The following is a 19,481-nucleotide window of genomic DNA, read 5'->3' as shown; positions in this document are numbered from 1 at the left end:
CTGCAGTGACACAGAACCTTCCAGAGTGATAAATTGTCAAAAATCATCCGGGTGCTCGGTTCTCCTCGTGAAGGTGCCTCCGCTGTAGAGCACAAAGCCAGAGAATGACCAAAAATAACAACAACAAACAACTAGGTCAGGTTTGCTTTTAATTACCGTAGTTATTTATTCATTTATTCAGCGAAGACTCAGTCAGGAAAGCAGAAACACTGCATTGAAATGCAAAAGGCTGCCTTTAAAGAGCTTCCAGGAAGCGAGGAAAGGGCAGGCAGATGTGAGGGCTGTTCTTCTTTGGCGTGAGGAGAAACGTTGTTAGCGCCCGTCTGTCGGCCGTGGCACTCGTATATTGTAAGAGACACTCGGGGGGATGGGAGTTGTTGAGGCCAGTGTGTACCTTGGATTGTGGAAGTTAACTTGTACAGACAAGATGGTGCCCTGCTGAGTTCCACAGAGGGTGTTAACGACTCTCCCAGCTAACAATCATTTGTTCTAAAAATGGATGAATGTGGAAACACGTGCTGGGAATGTTTTGTGGGAACATTCCCTGCTAGCTGGTCTCTCTCTCTCTCTCTCTCTCTCTCTCTCTGTCTTCCCACCTTTAGGATGACACACACGCTCCCATATTTGTTCCACGTCTCCTTGTTAGAGTATCTACTGACCCCTCTCTCCCCCCCCCCAATCTCTCTCTCTCTGCAGAACGGCTCCAGCGAGAAGCGCGAGGTGCGGCAGTTCCAGTTCACGGCGTGGCCGGACCACGGGGTGCCCGAGTACCCCACCCCCTTCCTGGCCTTCCTGCGCAGGGTCAAGACCTGCAACCCCCCAGACGCCGGACCCATCATCGCACACTGCAGGTGTGTACTAGCGCACTACCGCACCTACAGTAGGTCTGTCCTAGTCACTGCATACTATAGGGGTAGTTTCCAGTGTACTACAGTACCTAGGCTTGTGTCCTAATACCGGGTTTAGTGTCCTAGAACCTAGTGAAGTGACTACATTAGATTACATTACATTAAAGTAATTTAGCTGGCGCTTCCGCCATCCGAAGCGACTTACAATAATTGCATTTAATGTAGGAAAAGCTAATGTACTACTACTTGCCAGAACTCACAAGTGCATCTCCTTTCTAAAACAAGTGACTAAGAGCATAATCTACTGCTGAAGGCAAAGTGCAAGAATAGCAATCTAAAATACAATAGGTACTTAAGAGGGAGGATTGTGGTAGTACTTCTTGAAGAGAAAGATGGGCAGCGACTCTGCTGTCCTGACGTCAGTGGGCAGTTCATTCCACCACTGCGGGGCCAGGACAGAGAAGAGCCGTGACCGCGTTGATCGACCGCAGGGGCCTCGGAGTGACGGGGCAACTAGTCACCCCGAGGTAGACTAGTATCTACTGTACAGTAGTCAACATATCTAGTGTGCTACCTTGGCTAGTGTCTGACACTTAATCAATGCTTACTGCAGTTTTCTAAGTTAGTGTATAGCACTTAGTCTAGCATCTATTGTCATTGCATGATTAAGTTATCACCTAGTCTGCTACCCTGTACCTTGGGATGAAATATGTGAAATACAGTAAATGCCCACAACCATATTTCCGCGTTTGCCAGATGCCCATGCCTGGCACATGACGTACAGTACATCATATAGTACAATACGCTGTCAGTCGCCAGAATATACTGCCGCCCTCCTCACATTCAGCTAAATCCTACAGTTAAATCTTCCATTGACGCCGCTGCGTGATTTATGTGGATGTCACTAGATTTGATGGATTCGATCCAGTCTGTGACTTAGTGACGCTGTTAGACTAACAGGGAATCTGTAGCCGGAGACGATGTTGACACTCACAGTGCGAAGCCTCACCATCGCAATTTACTAAACCGTGGAGGTCACTGCCATGGGTTTACCGAGGTAACCACAGGAACAAATAACGATACATATACTGCACTGTGTATCTGAACGGTTTGAGTCCAGTATTGTTGAGACTACTTTTGCCAGTCTAAGTTCTATCTGTTTTTGCCAAGTGAAAGGATTTGCATCCCTCTGTAGTCCTTCCATGATAACCTGGTCTTGTAAATCCATTGTGTAACAAGCAGCGTGACTCAGCCTGGAATAGCACATACGTGTGTGTGTGTGTGTGTGTGTGTGTGTGTGTGTGTGTGTGTGCGCGTGTGTGTGTGTGTGTGTGTGTGTGTGTGTGTATCCAGTTGGACAATGCTGGTGGAACAGGGGCTAGTAAAGTGAAGGTCACAGCTCTCCAGTGTGTTAACGGGGGGGGGGGGGGGGGGGGGGGGCAGGGCTACAGAAACACACTTAATACTCATACAGAAACACACACTCACACTGATACAGAAACACACACACATACAGAAACACACACTCACACTGATACAGAAACACACACACATACAGAAACACACACTCACACTGATACAGAAACACACACACACATACAGAAACTCACACTCACACACAGCTTGCTACCGTATCTCTTCTCTCTCTCTCTCTCTCTCTCTCTCTCAGTCAGTATCTCGTACCAACATCAGTCTTTTATCTCTCACCATCTTCTTCCCACTAACTTCATCCTCCCTCCCTCCCTCCCACTCTTGTCTTGCTCCTCTTCTTTTTCTGTCGTCTACCCTCACTTCTCTCTCTCTCTCTCTCTCTCTCTCTTTATTCTCCACTTCCAACCTCTTTCTCTCCTTCATCACACCCCCCCCAAACAAGCCAAGGTTATGTGAGCAATACGACAACCTAACAATAACAAAAATCTCCCTCTCCCTCCTCTCTCTCTCTCTCTCTCTCTCTGTCTCTGTCTCTGTCTCTCTCTCTCTCTCTCTCTCTCCCTCTCTCTCTCTTTCTCTCCCTCTCTCTCTCAAGTCAAGAAGCTTTAAAGGCATGATGTTTCATAATAAAACATGTTGCCAAAGCAGAAAGACAATATAAATAATTAACCAATAAATAATTATGCATATTATGTGTGTGCGAGTATATATATATAGGAGGAAAAGAAAAAAGAAAAAGGATACTTAATAAATAATTCTAATACTCTCTAATGCTCTCTCTCTCTCTCTCTCTCTCTCTCTCTCTCTCTCCATCCCCCAGTGCCGGCGTGGGCCGGACGGGCTGCTTCATCGTGATCGACGCCATGCTGGAGCGCATCAAGCACGAGAAGACGGTGGACATCTACGGCCACGTGACGCTGATGCGCTCGCAGAGGAACTACATGGTGCAGACCGAGGACCAGTACAGCTTCATCCACGACGCGCTGCTGGAGGCCGTGGCCTGCGGGAACACAGAGGTGGCCGCCAGGAGCCTGTACTCCTACATCCAGAAGCTGGCCCAGGTGGAGACCGGCGAGCACGTCACCGGCATGGAGCTGGAGTTCAAGGTGAGGGTGGGATGAAGAGGATCAATCAATCAATCAAACAAAGCTTTATTTGTATAGCGCATTTCATACCCAGAGGCAACAAAATGCGCTTTACAGAGAACAAGGGAGGTGGGCATACGACCCACTCTCTACATATTCCAGAGGGAAGCAAAAAAACAGTAATCACCCGGGGGCCAGATAAGTGAGCTGTAAAAAAATTCTTCCCTGACCCCTCTCAACAAGGCGATCGAGCAAGCTCCTGGAGTATGTTTGTCTACCGGCTAAGAACATTTATAAAGCAATAAATAACATTAAATTACATTTTCAGAGTAAGAGAGGCTAATAACATCATAGGAGAGACAGGGCAAACACTGGCGTATGTCTGTGTGTGCGTGAATGTGCCTGGGCCCAGATAGAGGCAGAGGTTGGGGTAGGGAGGGGGTAGGAAAAGGATACGGACCCGGGTTAGGGTGAGGGGAAGGGGATCTGAGCCCAGGACTGGTGTATGTCTGTGTGTGTGTGAGTGTGCCTGGGTCCAGGTAGAGGCAGGGGTCAGGGGTAGGGTGGGGGTAGGAAAAGAAGGATGGCGGTGGGGGGGTGGGCAGAGGTAGTAAGATGAGGTAAGACGAGGAAGCCTTATTGTCCATGACATTTACATGAATTGGAAGTTTGCACTCTGGCAACACAGTATAAAACAGACAAAAGCAACTAAAATACCGAAAATGTATTCCAGCAGCAGCAGAGCTCTGTGTGTTTGTCCACTGACAAAACAGCAAACTAAACAGACGAGCCAGGTGCGAGGGACAGCACTCACTCATCGGCCCTAGAAGGTTCATATAATAGGGGAAGACACACAATGGTGGATGTTGTTTTGGTGGGAAAGACAGAGTATGGCAGACGGTTGCGTTAAATGAAACCAGTGGCTTAGGAAATGCAAGAACTCTGTTATGGGGAGGACACAAGATAGCAGTGTTTTCAGTAGCAGGTCAGTAAAACTGAGTGAGTAGGTAGCTCTCCAGCTGGGATTAACCCTTTGAATGTGACCGTCTCTTCAGCAAAATTTTAAAACATATCTAAAAAATATTTTACAAAAATCTTAAGAAAAATATCTTTAAAAAAAATCCTACATTGCAACACTTCCTGGAAGCTGAGAGACTGCACTTTCTAGTAATATAGGACAAATCCAATTAATATTTGAAATGTTGCCACTTTACTTACTGTACTAAAAGGGTTAAGGAATAACAGACATTTCAATCCAGAGGCTTGTGTTCATGATGGAGCTTGACATAACACCTTATGAAGTCATACAGCAGGCTGAGGCCAGATGGCTTCTTCTTTATGCCAGTCACTCTAAATGTCTATTACATCTATAATAACATTTAGCCTGAAGTACTGTATGATAACTGTGTAAAATGAAAATGCCCATGTTTATATTAAGTATTCATCATGTCACGCATGTCTTGGCTAAGGACCAGAGTGCAAGATGGAGCAGAAAGTAATTATGTTTTCGTCCGCATGAGCTTTGACTTCAATTACTCAATCATTCAGACTCAGACCACTGAAACTGTGATTGTCTTGCAAAAGCCAAAAATAGAATTGTTAAGCTGTCCGCCATTTGTATTCATTGTGTATTCCTTTTCCTGCAGAGGATTTGAAATAATATGCTTAAGGAAGGATTTTCCAACTGAGGGTGATTAGGCTGTAACTCTACCAAGAACAGTGTACCAAGCTTTGTTTACAACTTTCAAGATTTCAAGCCGAGCAGAATGTCCAAATTACACTCGAAGATACGAACAATCAAAACCATATCGTTCCCGTTCTGCGCAAAACCCTCGACCTTGAATTACACACACGACACACCCTATCTCCTCACCAAATCATTTGCAATATGCCTGTCGCCATTTATCATCACACAGTGCAAACACAACGGTAATGGCCACCTTCTCTTCCGGGAGACGCCACAGTGAACGTTGATAGAATCTGGGAGCAAAATGCCGTCCGTGGTAGAGATAGCGCTAAGACGCGGGGAAGTCGTACAGAATTAAAATCGGACGGAGCATGAGAGAGAGAGAGAGAGAGAGAGCGCTGGCGTTGTGGGAGGGGGGGGTTGGGGAGCTAATTAATAGCTGATGATGAGAAATGGGGCTGGACGAGAGGCCGTGCAGGGAGGGCTGCTCCCCTAAGGAGCAGGGGGATGACTGTATGTTGGCGTAGCTCCACACCACCGCCGACTGCTGGGGGGAACTGGGGCAGAGTCGCTCAGGGGGGGAACACACCAGACAGTTACCTCAGAGTAGAGGTACGGATGGCACTGGGGGTTTTAGAGAAGACTGCTTCCATGACTCGCTATGTACTGTGTGTTGCCCTCACACGCACACACACACACACACACACACACACAGATATGGATTATTCAGTGTGCTGTAGGTGGCTTTGGTACAAGTTTTGAATGGGCATCTCTGTCTTGGTGGGTGGATGGAGAACGGGTTGCCAGGTTGGCTGGGTTTCCCTCCAGCCCCTCCAGCTGTAGTAGCTCCGGGTCTCTTTAGCATTGCCAGCCCATCAGGCGCCGTTGAGAGAGGGATCAAAGGGAGGACAGGAAGGAGGGATGAGAGAGGAGAAGAGGATTGACCCAGCTCCAAACGGCCACTTGCAAACGGAGTTTTTGGCCACTTAAAAAGAGAGAGGGAGAAAGAGAGGGAGAAAGAGAGAGAGAGAAGAGAAATTACAGAGAGAGAGAGAGAGAGACAGGTGTGGGATTAAGGATGTGAGAGAGAGAGAGAATGAAAGGGTTGGAGGGAGAGAGAGAGAGAGAGAGAGAGAAAGAGAGAGAGGGATAGATTACACATGTCAAAGATCAAGGTCATAATGAAGGTGAGTGGTGGAAGTAGTTGCGCACACACACACACACACACGTGCGCGCATACACACACACATACACATGCCTACAGGTGTGCTTCTGATGTTGATCTAGCAATACAGATCCTCATTTGGATCATCATTGTGTGCACGTGTGTGTGTGTGTGTGTGTGTGTGTGTGTGTGTGTGTGTGTGTGTGTGTGTGTGTGTGTGTGTGTGTGTGTGTGTGTGTGTGTGTGCGTGCACGCCTGCCCATAAGAGACCTCCATTATCAAAGGCACAAGTGACCCAGTTTTTTGCTGAGAGATTTGGTTTTTTTTCTGCCGGTGGGAACCTGCCGCCATGTTGGCGTCCTTATGCCACCCCCTACGACGCACAGCCCCGCCATCAGCCCAATGAAGACAGTGATCGCTTCATGATGAATGTATTAATCAAATAGATATATTTGGATTCTGAGGTGCCTCACCCATCATCAATATTGTCTCCTGCAGATTAGATTAGATTGGAGTACTTTATTACTTTCAGTTATTAATACCCCCCCCCTCCTTTCCTGTCCTCCCTCTCTCTCTCCCGTCCTCCTCCCCTCCCTCCCTCCTGTCCTCCCTCTCTCTCTCTCCCTCCTCCCCTCCCTCCCTCCCTCCTCCCCGTCTCTCCGCCTCCCAGCGCCTGGCCAACTCCAAGGCCCACACGTCCAGGTTCATCAGTGCCAACCTGCCGTGCAACAAGTTCAAGAACCGCCTGGTCAACATCATGCCCTACGAGACCACCCGTGTCTGCCTCCAGCCAATCAGAGGGCTGGAGGGCTCCGACTACATCAACGCCAGTTTCATAGACGGATACAGGTACAGTGTTGTGTGTTGTGTGTGTGTGTGTGTGACTGTGACTGTGTGTGTGTGTCAAAAGAGGCTTTGCAAACATGTTTTGATTAAATAGCAACTTCACTCAGCTTTCTCTAGCCTAAATCCTGTGTGTGTGCGTGCGTGCGTGTGTGCGCGTGTGTGTGTGTGTGTGCGTGCGTGTGTGTGTGTGTGATTGTGTGTGTGTCTCCAGGCAACAGAAGGCATACATCGCCACCCAGGGTCCGTTGGCGGAGACCACAGAGGACTTCTGGAGGATGTTGTGGGAGAACAACTCCACCATCGTAGTCATGCTGACCAAACTGAGAGAGATGGGCAGGGTGAGGCCTCACACACACACCACTGCTGCTTACACATACTGTACACACATACATGTTCACACACACACTCTCTCCCTCTCTCCCTCTCTCCCTCTCTCTCTCTCTCTCACTCCCTCATAACAGAAAATCTCTCTCTCGCTCTCTCAAGCCAAGTCAAGAATCTTTAAAGGCATGACGTTTCATAATAAAACATGTTTCCAAAGCAGAAATACATTAATATAAATAATGAATTAACCAATAAATAAGTATGTATATATAGTGTGTGTGTGTGTATAGGAGTATATACATAGAAGAAAAAGGAAAGAAAAAGGATACTTAATAAATAATAATATGCTCTCTCTCTCTCTCTCTCTCTCCAGGAAAAGTGTCATCAGTACTGGCCCGCTGAGCGCTCAGCCCGGTACCAGTACTTTGTGGTCGACCCCATGGCCGAGTACAACATGCCCCAGTACATCCTCCGAGAGTTCAAAGTCACTGACGCCAGGGTGTGTATGCATGTGCGTGTGTGTGTGTGTATGTATGTGTTTGTGTGTGTGTGTGTGTGTGTGTGTGTGTGTTTGTGTGTGTCTGTGTGTGTCTGTGTGTGTCTGTCTGTGTCTGTGTCTGTGTGTGTGTGTGTGTGTGTGTGCGCATTTGTGTCTTGTTTGTGTTTGTGCATGTGGGCCATTACCCATAGACACTGAGTACCCCCCTTGAGCAAAGAAACTTTGCCAAGACAAAATATATTCAATTTTCATTAAATAAGTGGTTCAAATGTATTTGTGAATATTACTGACTGAACCTACCATGAAATAGTATATAAAATCATAATTAGGTCATACAGTATTATGTCCTGCTGTGCAAAAATTGCAGCCCAATCTCTATCCTCAACTGGCGGACATTTTGAATTATTCCCTGAACAGCATGGCTGCTAGTTAGAAACGTTCATGTTGGTCTTAAAAACCCCACATTACATAGCCTCAGTCCTCAGCCCCTTACTACTCCCTATGGGGAGATTAGACACAACTGCTGCTTAAGCTGGTACTCCATCACCGACACATACTGTACACACACACACACACACACACCACACCTACACACTTGCCCTTGCCCACACATACACACACACACACTTTCCCTCGACCACACACACACACACACACACACAAACACACACACACACGCAGACACACCAAGTGAGGAGTGCCTGGGAAAGGTGAGGTCTGAGGAAGGCAGCGATACTGCAGCGTCTGACCAGTCTTAATTGTGATTGAACCATCAAAGCAGCCCACTCCAGTAATCAGGCCTGGCTGCCTGCATAAGCTCTCCCCCAGAAACCAACAGCACCTCTAATCAGGGATGACTGGGAGGTTGGAGGGGGAGAGAGAGGAGAGAAAGAGAGACAGAGACAGAGAGGAGAACAAAAACAGGGTGGGTGGGAGCGAGGAGGATGTGTGGAAGGGGAGTGGTGGTGATTGTGTGCGCGCGCGCGTGTGTGTGCACGTGTGTGCGCTCGCGCTTGCGAGACGCCTGGGCTCTCCTGCCTGATGAGGCGGTCACGTATTTAATCAGATAATTTCACACTGTGCGCAGCCCCTCAGGTTGTGTGTTAAATTTATTTTATTTTCACTTGTCCTGATGCTCAGTTCATTGTGTTGCCGTTTTTACCTCTTTCATTTTGCGCGGGGAGGCGATATGTTTTCAGGTTTAAAAGGAGAAAACAAAGGTGAAGACACAAAGAGAAACCCCCTGCTGCTGTATACTGTACCATTAAATGGTTCCAGAAAGATATTATATATTCCAGTATAGATGAAATATATTCTCTTGTCTGTCGCACAAAGAACATTGCTGTGCACAGAACACGTGACGAATCATGAGCAGCTTAATTTCCCCTCGGTCTGAATATGAGCAACGTTACGTGAACTTGTCCAGGCTACTCGGTCATCTGTGACCATAAACAGGACGAGGACAGGAGGCGGGACAGGAAGTAGTCACACGTCGCTGTGGGTCTCAGTCTTTATTTTCTGCAGTCAGGGATGTGCTGTTCCTCCAGTTCCCCACCCAGAGTAAGACGATCTTGTGATTAACCAATCAAGAGTCTGGAGGAAAGCATGCTGGGAGAAGACACTTTTGCTATACTCGACGTCCAATCGGAGGGTCATGTGGGTGGTCACTACTGTTCCCTGACAACTCAAACATCTCTCTCTCTGTCGCGCTCTCTCTCTCTCTCTCTCTCTCTCTCTCTCTCTCTCTGGTTGTCTTGCTCTGTCTATACTGTGACCCTGTAGAGGGCTGTGTTGCCAGTTTTTTCGGGCTCCTCGCTCTCTGGCGCCACTCGTCCGCCAGGCCGGTCCATCGACCAGAGGCCAGGGTTATCCCATTTAACACCGTGTCCAGGAGACGACGCTGTCATGGCCGCTGCACTATCGATTTCACTTAACTGTGACTTATTCCACCGCAAAAAAACACGACAGGAAGGAGAGAAAGAGAATGGATGGAGAGAGTGGAGAGAAGGGTGAAGGGGAAAGGGACACAATGTCAGATGGATATGTCAGCTGAATGAAAGTGCGTGTGTGTGTGCGTGCGCACGTGTGAGTGCGTGTGTGCTATCACAGTTGTTATTGAGCGGTCAGACGAGATTGTCAGAGTACTGGGACCTTACCCAGGGATACCTGTCCGCTCACTGACACACACACACACACACACACACACACACACACACACACACATTCATAATGGACAAAAAGTGAGCACAATATATATATTTTTTTCTCTTTCTGTTTTTCACTCCCCCTTTCTTTCATCCTCTCCGTCTCCTTCGCCTTCTCTCTCCTCCATTTCTCACCCTCCTCTTCCTCTCTACCTCCTCCCCTTCCGTTTCTTTCCCTCCCCCAGGACGGTCAGTCCAGGACAGTGAGGCAGTTCCAGTTCACCGATTGGCCGGAGCAGGGCGTGCCCAAATCAGGGGAGGGCTTCATCGACTTCATTGGCCAGGTGCACAAAACCAAGGAACAGTTTGGACAAGACGGACCAATCTCTGTCCACTGCAGGTAAGGAAGGAGGGACCCTGGAACTCTGCGTTACATCTCCAGCTGGCCTGTTTGTTTTTCTTCTCATGCAGATTACACGCCGACATAACGCATGCATGCATTGTGATAATCCATGACATGTATGCACACGCGCGTGCGTGTGTGTGCGTGTGTGTGTTTGTGTTTTGGTGATGAAGGATGTGAGTCACAGCCAGATGCAAACACAATGATGTCAGCAGGGGGTGACATACTCTCCTACAGTGCTCTGCTAATGGCGCCATCAGGCGTGATACATGTCTGCCCTCTCCCTGCTCATTGCCACTGCAGCAGCCTGCTATTGCAGCACCGCTGGCTCCCCTCATTCATAATTGATCGGCCCGGATCGCGCCGTGGCATTTGCAAAAGGGGAGGCGCATGAAATAATCCGGCCATTTTGGGGTTTTACGACCCCTCCGCGATGCGCCTTTATGACTAAGCGGAGGGCTCTTTCAAGGTAACCTTGGTCATTACCTCTGCGCAATAATACTATTGTGTCCGCCAAAAATATATTATCCATCCAAAAATATATTCACTATCCACACTTCGAGGTGGGACATAAAGGTCCATGTGACTTTGTTGTTTGTTGGAGGAACGATTTAGGTTTTTTGAGGCCAAGCTCGTACTTTTACCCCTGTCTCAGTAGTGATGCGACCACACACACTCACAGGCCGTTTCCTTTACACAGACAGACTAAGCCTAAGCTATTATTAGTAGCCTAAATAGCATTCTCAATGGAAATCCTTTGTTGAGAGTCATTTGAAGCCCGGTCTTTAATCTGGGAGCTGGCCACTACATCCACCTTCACAGACGTGAAATCACCAGGCACCAGGCACGCCGGTGATGTCAGCGGTCCTCGGTGCTGCATCGTGGGAGTCGTAGTCTGTGTCAGAGCGGCTGCAGTGTGGCTGAGCTCTGTCCTCCTCAGATGAGGGGCTTTATCACGGCAGTCGGCACAGGAGGAACAGACAGATAATGCTGGGGGGCTCAGGGACACGGGGGGCGGGGGGCCCATGTCTACCTGAATCCCTTGCATCTCAGGATTGACTGCAGGGGGGGGGTTGGAGGGCTGGGGAGGGATCGCTTCTGCCCCAGGATGATTGCAGGGCTAGTGGAGAGGGACGTCTAGGAGGAGGTTTCGCCATCTTGAGGAGCAGGCATGGTGGCTGGCTCGCGTCTTGGTATCCCCTTATGCATAATTTGCAGTGCACTCCTGCTCACCCCCCCCCCCCCCTCCGCCCCTGTTCCATGCAAGTACCGCCACACACTCATGTGTTGTCATCCTAGGAACATGACTTACTCTTTCTTACTCTCGCTCTCTCTCTATCTCGCTCACTCCGTCTTGTCTCATTCCGCCCTGCCTGCCTGTCAACCCTCCATCTGTTTCCTAATCCTTTCGAACTCATCTCCCTCAACTCCTCTCTCCCCCCCCCCCCCTCCTCTCTCTCTCTCTTGCTCTTTCTTTCTCTAATTCTTTCCCCCTCTCTCATTCTTTCCCCTCCCTCTCTCACACACTCTTTCTCTCTCTTCCCCTCCTCTGCATCCGCCGCCTCCCCAATTCCTAATAGAGCCACGTGGTTTTTGTCATTAATTGCCTGATTACTTCCGGTGAATGGTCTAAATCCGTTCATTCTGAGCTGACTCCACGCCTGTCAGATTTGGGAGTCTGTCTATTCCACGAGGAGTGCTTGATGGGAGTTTAAGAGCCATGCGACACGGCGTGACTCACTCCCAGAGAAGCGCCTTATAGCTTCAGCCTGGACGGGATTGTTCCCCCACACCCAAGGACTTTTGGAAGCTCAAATCTCTCAATTTGTTTTACTTTTTGCCAAGATACTGTATGATCATGGAACCGTTCATCTCCAAGGACGGTCAACGTTTTCTCCAGGGGGGTTATGACCCCTCTCCTCCTTTCCACGTTGCCTTGGGGATCCTGGGTTTCCCTCTCCATCTCCTGATCTACTGGGTATGGGGTGGGGGGAAGAAGATATTGTACGTCTGTTGTCATATCAATTATTGTTCCTGTTGGTGAAGTGGGAGTCATTTCACACCAAAGCAGCTTAGCGATACAGCCCCCAAGTATATCAGGATCAGAGCTAAGACACGGCCTATTTCGAGAAACGGTTGCGATGAGAGGTTTGCAATCGAGGGCTTAATGGGGGCAAATGTTTGCCTGTGTGTGTGTGTGTGTGTGTGTGTGTGTGTATGTTAGTGTGTGTGTACATACATGTTTGCTTATGTGTTTGCGAGCGTGTGGGGTTTGTTTTGCTTGTGCTTGGGAGTGCATCAAAGTGGATACTGTACATTCCTCACATCAAGATTACCTCTCCTGTGATCATCCCCAAGCAACGCTCGACACTGTCAGGAAGTGGCAGATGACTGGTATCCAGGGACGACAAGAAAAAAACCTTTTGGTGGAAATAGAGAGCAGGGATGTGACACGTGATCAGAGAACAGATCAGAGTGTCTCCTGGGTATTCAGAAGCTCTGCACATTCTGTGGTCCTACTAGGATTGTGATGACAGCGCATGAGAGTGTCATGTGTATTCTCAAAGAGAGCCTCATCTGACTCCATCTCCTTTCTGTCTGTCTGTCTGTGTGCCTGTGTGTGTGTGTGTGTGGGGGGGTTTGTGTGTGTGTGCGTGTGTGTGTGTGTGTGTGTGCGTGTGCGTGTGTTTGCCAGTGCGGGGGTTGGCCGGACTGGAGTCTTCATCACGCTCAGCATCGTTCTGGAGAGGATGCGCTACGAGGGAGTGGTGGACATCTTCCAGACTGTCAAGATGCTGCGGACACAGAGGCCAGCCATGGTTCAGACAGAGGTAAGAAGTGACCCTTGACCCTTGCCTCGCCAGCTCCCCGGTCTTCATCCCACCTCCAATCCCAGTCCTCAGAAAAGCAGTACATTCAACAGTGTTCAACAGTGTGATTCCCTTGATCGTCCTGTAGGGTCTTAATGATGCTCAATTTAGCTAAGCTAATTTGATATGACTACGAAAATTGTGTTGGTAGCATACACATTAGTTGTCTCCCCAATGTGTTAATGTGTTGTTTGTTTGTTTGTTTGTCTGTGTTTGCTTTTCCCATGCAGGATGAATATCAGTTTTGTTACCAGGCAGGTCTGGAGTACCTAGGAAGCTTTGATCACTATGCAACGTAAAAAGCCATCTCGTCCCCCCAGAATCCTGCGTCCCCCTCAACCGTCTCCTGAGCCATAGAAACTTGTTTGAAATTTGAGATGACAACAAAAACAACAACAATATAAATCCAGCTGTCAGGACAGTAAACCAATTGTAGATTTGTAGAAGAAACCCATTTAAAAACACCAACAATTCCAATTGGACTGTGTGGACCTTGATACCGTAGAGAGAAAAACATACAAATTCCATCAGCAGAACAACGAACGTCCTCACTCACCCAAGGGAACCAGTGGTGGCTCAAGCTGTGGGGTGAGAATGATCAAAGTGACGGACTGCTAACCTTACCTCAAGTGTTCAGATGTGGAGGACATTGTTAACTTTTTCTTGGACACCTATTTCAAAAATATCTACGTACAAACATTACAAAGATAACCGCCAGTGAATGAAGGAAGAACAACAGGGACAAAGCTGAGATGGTCAGAGGACTGAGGGAAAGGTGGACTGGATGTAGTGTAGATGGATTCAGTTCTCTCCTTTCTTAAATGTTGTAGGGGTGGGGTAAGAGCAGCAGTTAACGTTTCATAGATCTTTGTTAACACTTTTGAAGAATACTAGCCAGATGGCAGAAATGTGGCTGCCTGTGTACACAGATGATTGTCCCCAACTTAAATTTGGTACCAACAGCAGCCTCCCTCTCTCCATCTTCCTTTAGCTAACAATTGAATTTCAACTGCCCATAGTCTAAAACGGCCAACTCAAAGGCTCGTAATCGTTAAAGGACAATCCTACCCCCTGAACATTTAGGGTTGCGAGGCGTCGTGTCGTTACAGTTTGGTATTGGCTGAGGATGGCATGCAAAAGGGACAGCTAACCGTGTTTTTTTGTGAAATGCCAATTCAATTCCATACCGGATCAGGATTCTCAAGCACTAGGAAGTGCAGACCATATTTGGTGCTGCTGAGGATGAAACCCAACGTGTTTATGCAGCTCCTGCAGACATTACTCTTTGCTTCATTCACCTTTGACACTGGGGAGATGCTCACGTTTGCGCAGACGATGTGGACGTACAATTGGTAACACTGGAGAATGACCATACCCCGACGATCACTCTCAGCCATTTTGAAGGGGAATTATCTGGTGAGCCATAGAAAAAAACGGAATCACCAAATGAGGATTGGGTGTGGCTCATGGAAAATGGCAGCAACTGGGCTCTCTCTGCAAATGTGTGCAGTGACCAACACCCATCGTCATCATGTATGACTTTTGTCTTATGATTAATTGTAATTTCTTTGTTTTGTTTTTTTCTGTCAAATACCAAACATGCTGCTTATCTCCTGTATGCTGTAAGTGTGACTCTACAATAGGGGAACTGAGGACTAAGAGTGTCAGCTCCAACGCGCTTGTGCCCCCGGTGGCCACGACTGAAATAGCAGCCACATGTTCTTGTTTCTGGATTTGCTCTCTGGTCAGCGTCCTCTGGGTTACTCACTCTTTCAGCAGACATCCATTCCCAAAGTGTGCTTGGGGAGAACGGTGCAGACCCTGAGGAGTTATGGTACGGGCAGGAAAGTGTGCGGAAAATGGAGATACAGTTCCGCTAATGTTCTCAGTGTTGATAAACCAGAACACCGGCTTTTCACTTCCACTTCATCACGGAAGAAGAGGCAGCCATATTGGAACAGGTTGCCTGTGATGTGAAAGTGGCATGCCCCGATACAAATTATACTTGCACATCACCAAACTTGAATCGGTTTCCCTTAATGATTGCAAGGCAGATTCTACACATTATGTATATGTGATTAAAAAAATATATTTCTCTCAAAAGGTCAGTGCTTTGGTATACATAGAGGATAGAGGTATGCTTTTACTATGGATTCTGTGGAGAGTTTTTGATTGGTATGCTCACTAACAGAGTGGTGAAAGGAACTGTGTGTAGTCTTTCTTATTTCCAAAAAAGCCTTATTGTTATTGTAACATTATGAAACGTTGTATTATGATGACTATTGTTATTTTACTTTACATAGCTGACTTCTTATTTTAATTTTAGTTTTTTTTAACAGAGATATTGTATCACATTTTTTTAATTAGCAGGAAAAAATAAATGCTTATTTGTTCATATTACGTTAAAAGACATTCTATTTTTTCACTGTAGAAATGTTAAGTATAACATGTTTGTGTGCATGTGCATATATATGTATATATTGCACATTCACACATACATATATTTAAATGCAGAATATAAAGATATATCCAAACTCTTAGTATGAATTTTAGTTGGGGTTTTTTTCTCTCTTTTTGTTTCCTTTTTTGTACCACCCATACATTTTGAAATGCTCATGTAAAGTTACAACTGTTTTGTTTTTGTGTTTTTGTATAGATTTTTTTTTAACCATAACCTTAACCTTGGGAAATATTGTGTGTTTCTCTCGAAACAGTGAGGGGATGTGGAGGCCGAGCGCCAGTCCAACAGCCCTGTTTAATTCTACCACTCGGTAGATTTGTGCCGATAAGGAGATGGTGTTTTTAATTGTTCAAATTCTTATTATCATTAACTAGTAGTCATTAGTATTTGTTTCCGTATTATTTTATAAGTAGTCGATTTACTTGTCTTCAAATCGTAAACATTTCAGGCAAATTACATTTTTCCAGACTGAATTAGCCAGACTTACTGTACTCTTTGACTATGTACAGACTTTCCCTTTATTTTTTCTTTCTTTCTTATTTACATTTATTTTCTGACATGATGTGGTCATCCATTTGTTATATATCAACTATGATCCAGAATATAATACCTGTAAATAAACAAATATATAGATTATATGTATTTGTATAATTTGACCCTCAAGCTCTCGTACTTCAAATCAAGATGGAATTACAAAGATGAGGTTCTGCTAATTTCATAGTTCCTAGTGTTTGTAGAAGCTGTTTCTTTCCCTGTGATAATCTCCCTTCTCTGCGCTCCCTGGTCTGAACCCCTATCTCTCTCCTCCTTATTTCTTCCATATGTTTGCAGCATCCCCTCCTCTTTGATGTGACAAGCCAGTCGTTTGGAGTCCAAATCCCCAGAATGAACACTGACTCCATCTCTAGATAAGGAGAGATGATGGCATCCAGATGGATTTCACTTTCCTAAACAAGTTCTATCATCCCCCTCTCAAGAATTGCTATATTTTCCACTTTCTAAAATTCCAAGATGTAGACTGTGCATTGGCAGAAATACAAAAAAAATGAAAAAGGTTTGATACTGTACTCAACTGGCCATGTGAAATACACACACACACTGGCCATGTCAAATACAGCACCAAAAAGAGCCACATTTCTTGGCTTTTCTGCCCTGAAGTATCATGTTTGTTTTTTTCTAGCACATGTGGAGCTTTGTATAGGACCATACCATGTATTATTTGACTGTCAGATTTAGTCACAGGATGCAGAATAAATCAGGACTGAACAAGATGGAGCTGTACAACTGACAGATGAGAAGGCCGTAAACAAAGACAACAAACACTCGCTATGAATTTACAGCTCAAGAACATCCTTCTGAACAGCGGGAATCTTGAAATGTTTCATATGAGCTGAATCTTGAAATGAGGACTTTTTTGACGGGAATTCTAAAGACTGGTTAAAGGCCAAAGCCAAGTTTGTGGAAGTCTTCGGAAGCTTGTGCAACATGTCACTCTTTAACTTCATGTAAAGATGCCAGACAGAACAGCAGCCAAATTACCTGAATATTTAGCAGAGGGGGAAAATTAACAAAGGATAAAAATTACAACAAAAAAATAGAAAGTATACATACCACAGCCAACAAAAAGAAAAAGAACCCAAACTCAATAGTTTTCTTTGTATGAGGGCCAAGTGCTATCGCTTTCAAACTGTTACTTCAAACTGAAACAATGATTGGTTTAAAACCACTGTGTATGTAGATATGTTGACTTTGTATTAAAGAAATGTTGTCTGAAAAAACATTTTTGTAAGTGTAATCTTTGCTCGTTTAATTTATGTTTTGTCTTATGACTGAAATTTGATGAAGTCAAGGACAGTGGTTGCAGTTGCACATATCGTGTAGGTACTTATGACACTACAAATCAGTTGTATATGGAACCCTTGCACTTGGACCCATGTCAGACCATGCCTGGGAGAACCTGACCCTCTTTCCCTGTCCATAGGGACGCAGACTTGGGTTCGTTCTTTGGCTGCGGTGATCAGAACATCCACAGAACATTCCACATTCTAGTGAGACAGGGAAAGTACATGTACAGATCTCTGCCCTTACCAGACCTGGGTTGAAATACTAGGCTATTTCAAATCCTTTCAAATACTTTTGAGTTTACTTGACTCTGCCTGAAGTGTCAGGTGGGGTTTGCATTTTTGAGAACAGCCCTTTGGTTGCACTGTGCCAGACGAGAACCATCAAGCACATATACGTAAGATAATTGAAATTATTTCAAACACTATTTCAACCCAAGTCTGCTGATCAACCATACCTTGAAAACTTTGATGAGCAGAAAAACATAGTGCACTTAATTGTTCTTAAATATCCCTCACTGCTGCATGTCTGTCTTACATATTGGTTCATGAGCTCAATCACAAATACCTTTATCTCCCTGTGTCCTGTCCAGAATTGGACAAATGCCAGCATGTTACTAGCCTATTAATTTAGAGGTGGGGCTTAACCCTCACCTGTTGCTATTTGCGTTCGTCAGTAGGCCCTCATAGGTTATTAAACCAACCTGTAAGGCACACACAGTAAATTCTAAAAAAGCTTTTAAGACAGAACTAATAATGGATTACATAACATTATGACAAGTTGAAACAAAAAAAATCACACCCAGGTGTTAGAAGAAGTAGAAGAAGTAAGCGGTTTATAAGCAATCTCTATGAACGGACAGATGGACGCACTACTGTCGGCCTACAGAAGAATTTTTTTTTATATATATTTGCACTGGATTCTTGTTATTCAGAATAGAGATGCATAGCTGGATCTAGTACAGGCAACAGCTTCCTGTCACCAGAAACATCAATCTGTTACAAGATGTCATGTCACCAGAGAAGCATTGGATCACTCCTACTAATTGTTTGCCTGAGGAGAGCTGTGTTTTGGTGAATTCTGCTCCGTTCCAAAATGGCGAGCCAAAAGACTAGGATCTAGGGGAAGGGAGAGAAGAGTGACGGTGATTACGCAATGATTCAAGTGCCAGCTCATTAGGACCCAGCTGAGCAAGTGATCAAAGAATCGATGTGACACTGGACCCAAAAGCCAAAGAAATGTCTAATAAATGGCAGAGCGATAAATTGGATTATCCATTGCCCCATGGCCAAGCGCTCTGTTGCAAATGACAAATCAATCCAATCAAGCCTGGGAAAACTAAGAGCCAGAAAGGAGCCTCGTTTCCATGACATTTTTGGAGGTTATCCATTTGTAAATGCTGTTTTGTGTGTAGGTTATGCGTTAACATTATATTCAGAGTTCTGAAATATTCATGACAGACCATTAGGTGTTTATGACCACTTTCATCCAGGATTGACTGGTTTGGATTGGAGCCATAAAGGATAGAGAGCCCTTCTTTGTCATAGGCATACAGATTCACCAACGAGCTTGGTGTGCAGATCTCATTACCACACAGTATTAGTCAAGGCATGAAAGTGAAAAATCGAGCTCAGACACCAAAATCGTATCTCCGATGCCTGTCAGTTTGAAGGAAAGGCATGAGTGCCGTCAACGTGAGCGCTAGATTGACAACTGTTATTCTGTAGGCTAGACGTCAGTTATTCCATATCACTACACAGAGAGTCCCTTGACTCCATACAAAGATATGGGACTCCGAATCTAACATGGTGAAGCACAAGGGGAAGTTCAGCAGTTCAATCTGTTTGGATCACGTGGGGCATACATAACCTTAGAG

At 45.9% G+C, this 19,481-nt stretch overlaps 1 protein-coding gene across 1 annotated transcript in view; it reads left to right on the top strand.

The window, feature by feature from the left end:
• LOC311329741 (receptor-type tyrosine-protein phosphatase S-like) overlaps positions 1 to 16,401 on the top strand; it is a 164,813-nt gene extending 148,412 nt beyond the window's left edge. Inside the window, exons 25-32 of the mRNA XM_084461649.1 lie at positions 697 to 851; positions 3,100 to 3,385; positions 6,887 to 7,065; positions 7,274 to 7,400; positions 7,760 to 7,885; positions 10,275 to 10,429; positions 13,128 to 13,263; positions 13,533 to 16,401. Of these exons, the coding sequence (XP_084317775.1) occupies positions 697 to 851; positions 3,100 to 3,385; positions 6,887 to 7,065; positions 7,274 to 7,400; positions 7,760 to 7,885; positions 10,275 to 10,429; positions 13,128 to 13,263; positions 13,533 to 13,601 (1,233 nt within the window). The 3' untranslated portion in view covers positions 13,602 to 16,401. The remainder of the gene's footprint in view (positions 1 to 696; positions 852 to 3,099; positions 3,386 to 6,886; positions 7,066 to 7,273; positions 7,401 to 7,759; positions 7,886 to 10,274; positions 10,430 to 13,127; positions 13,264 to 13,532) is intronic.
• Positions 16,402 to 19,481: the final 3,080 nt, after the last annotated feature.

This window comes from Borostomias antarcticus (assembly GCF_949987555.1).
Source record: "Borostomias antarcticus genome assembly, chromosome: 3".
Lineage (NCBI taxonomy): Eukaryota > Metazoa > Chordata > Actinopteri > Stomiiformes > Stomiidae > Borostomias > Borostomias antarcticus.
This window is presented reverse-complemented; position numbering and strand designations above follow the sequence as displayed.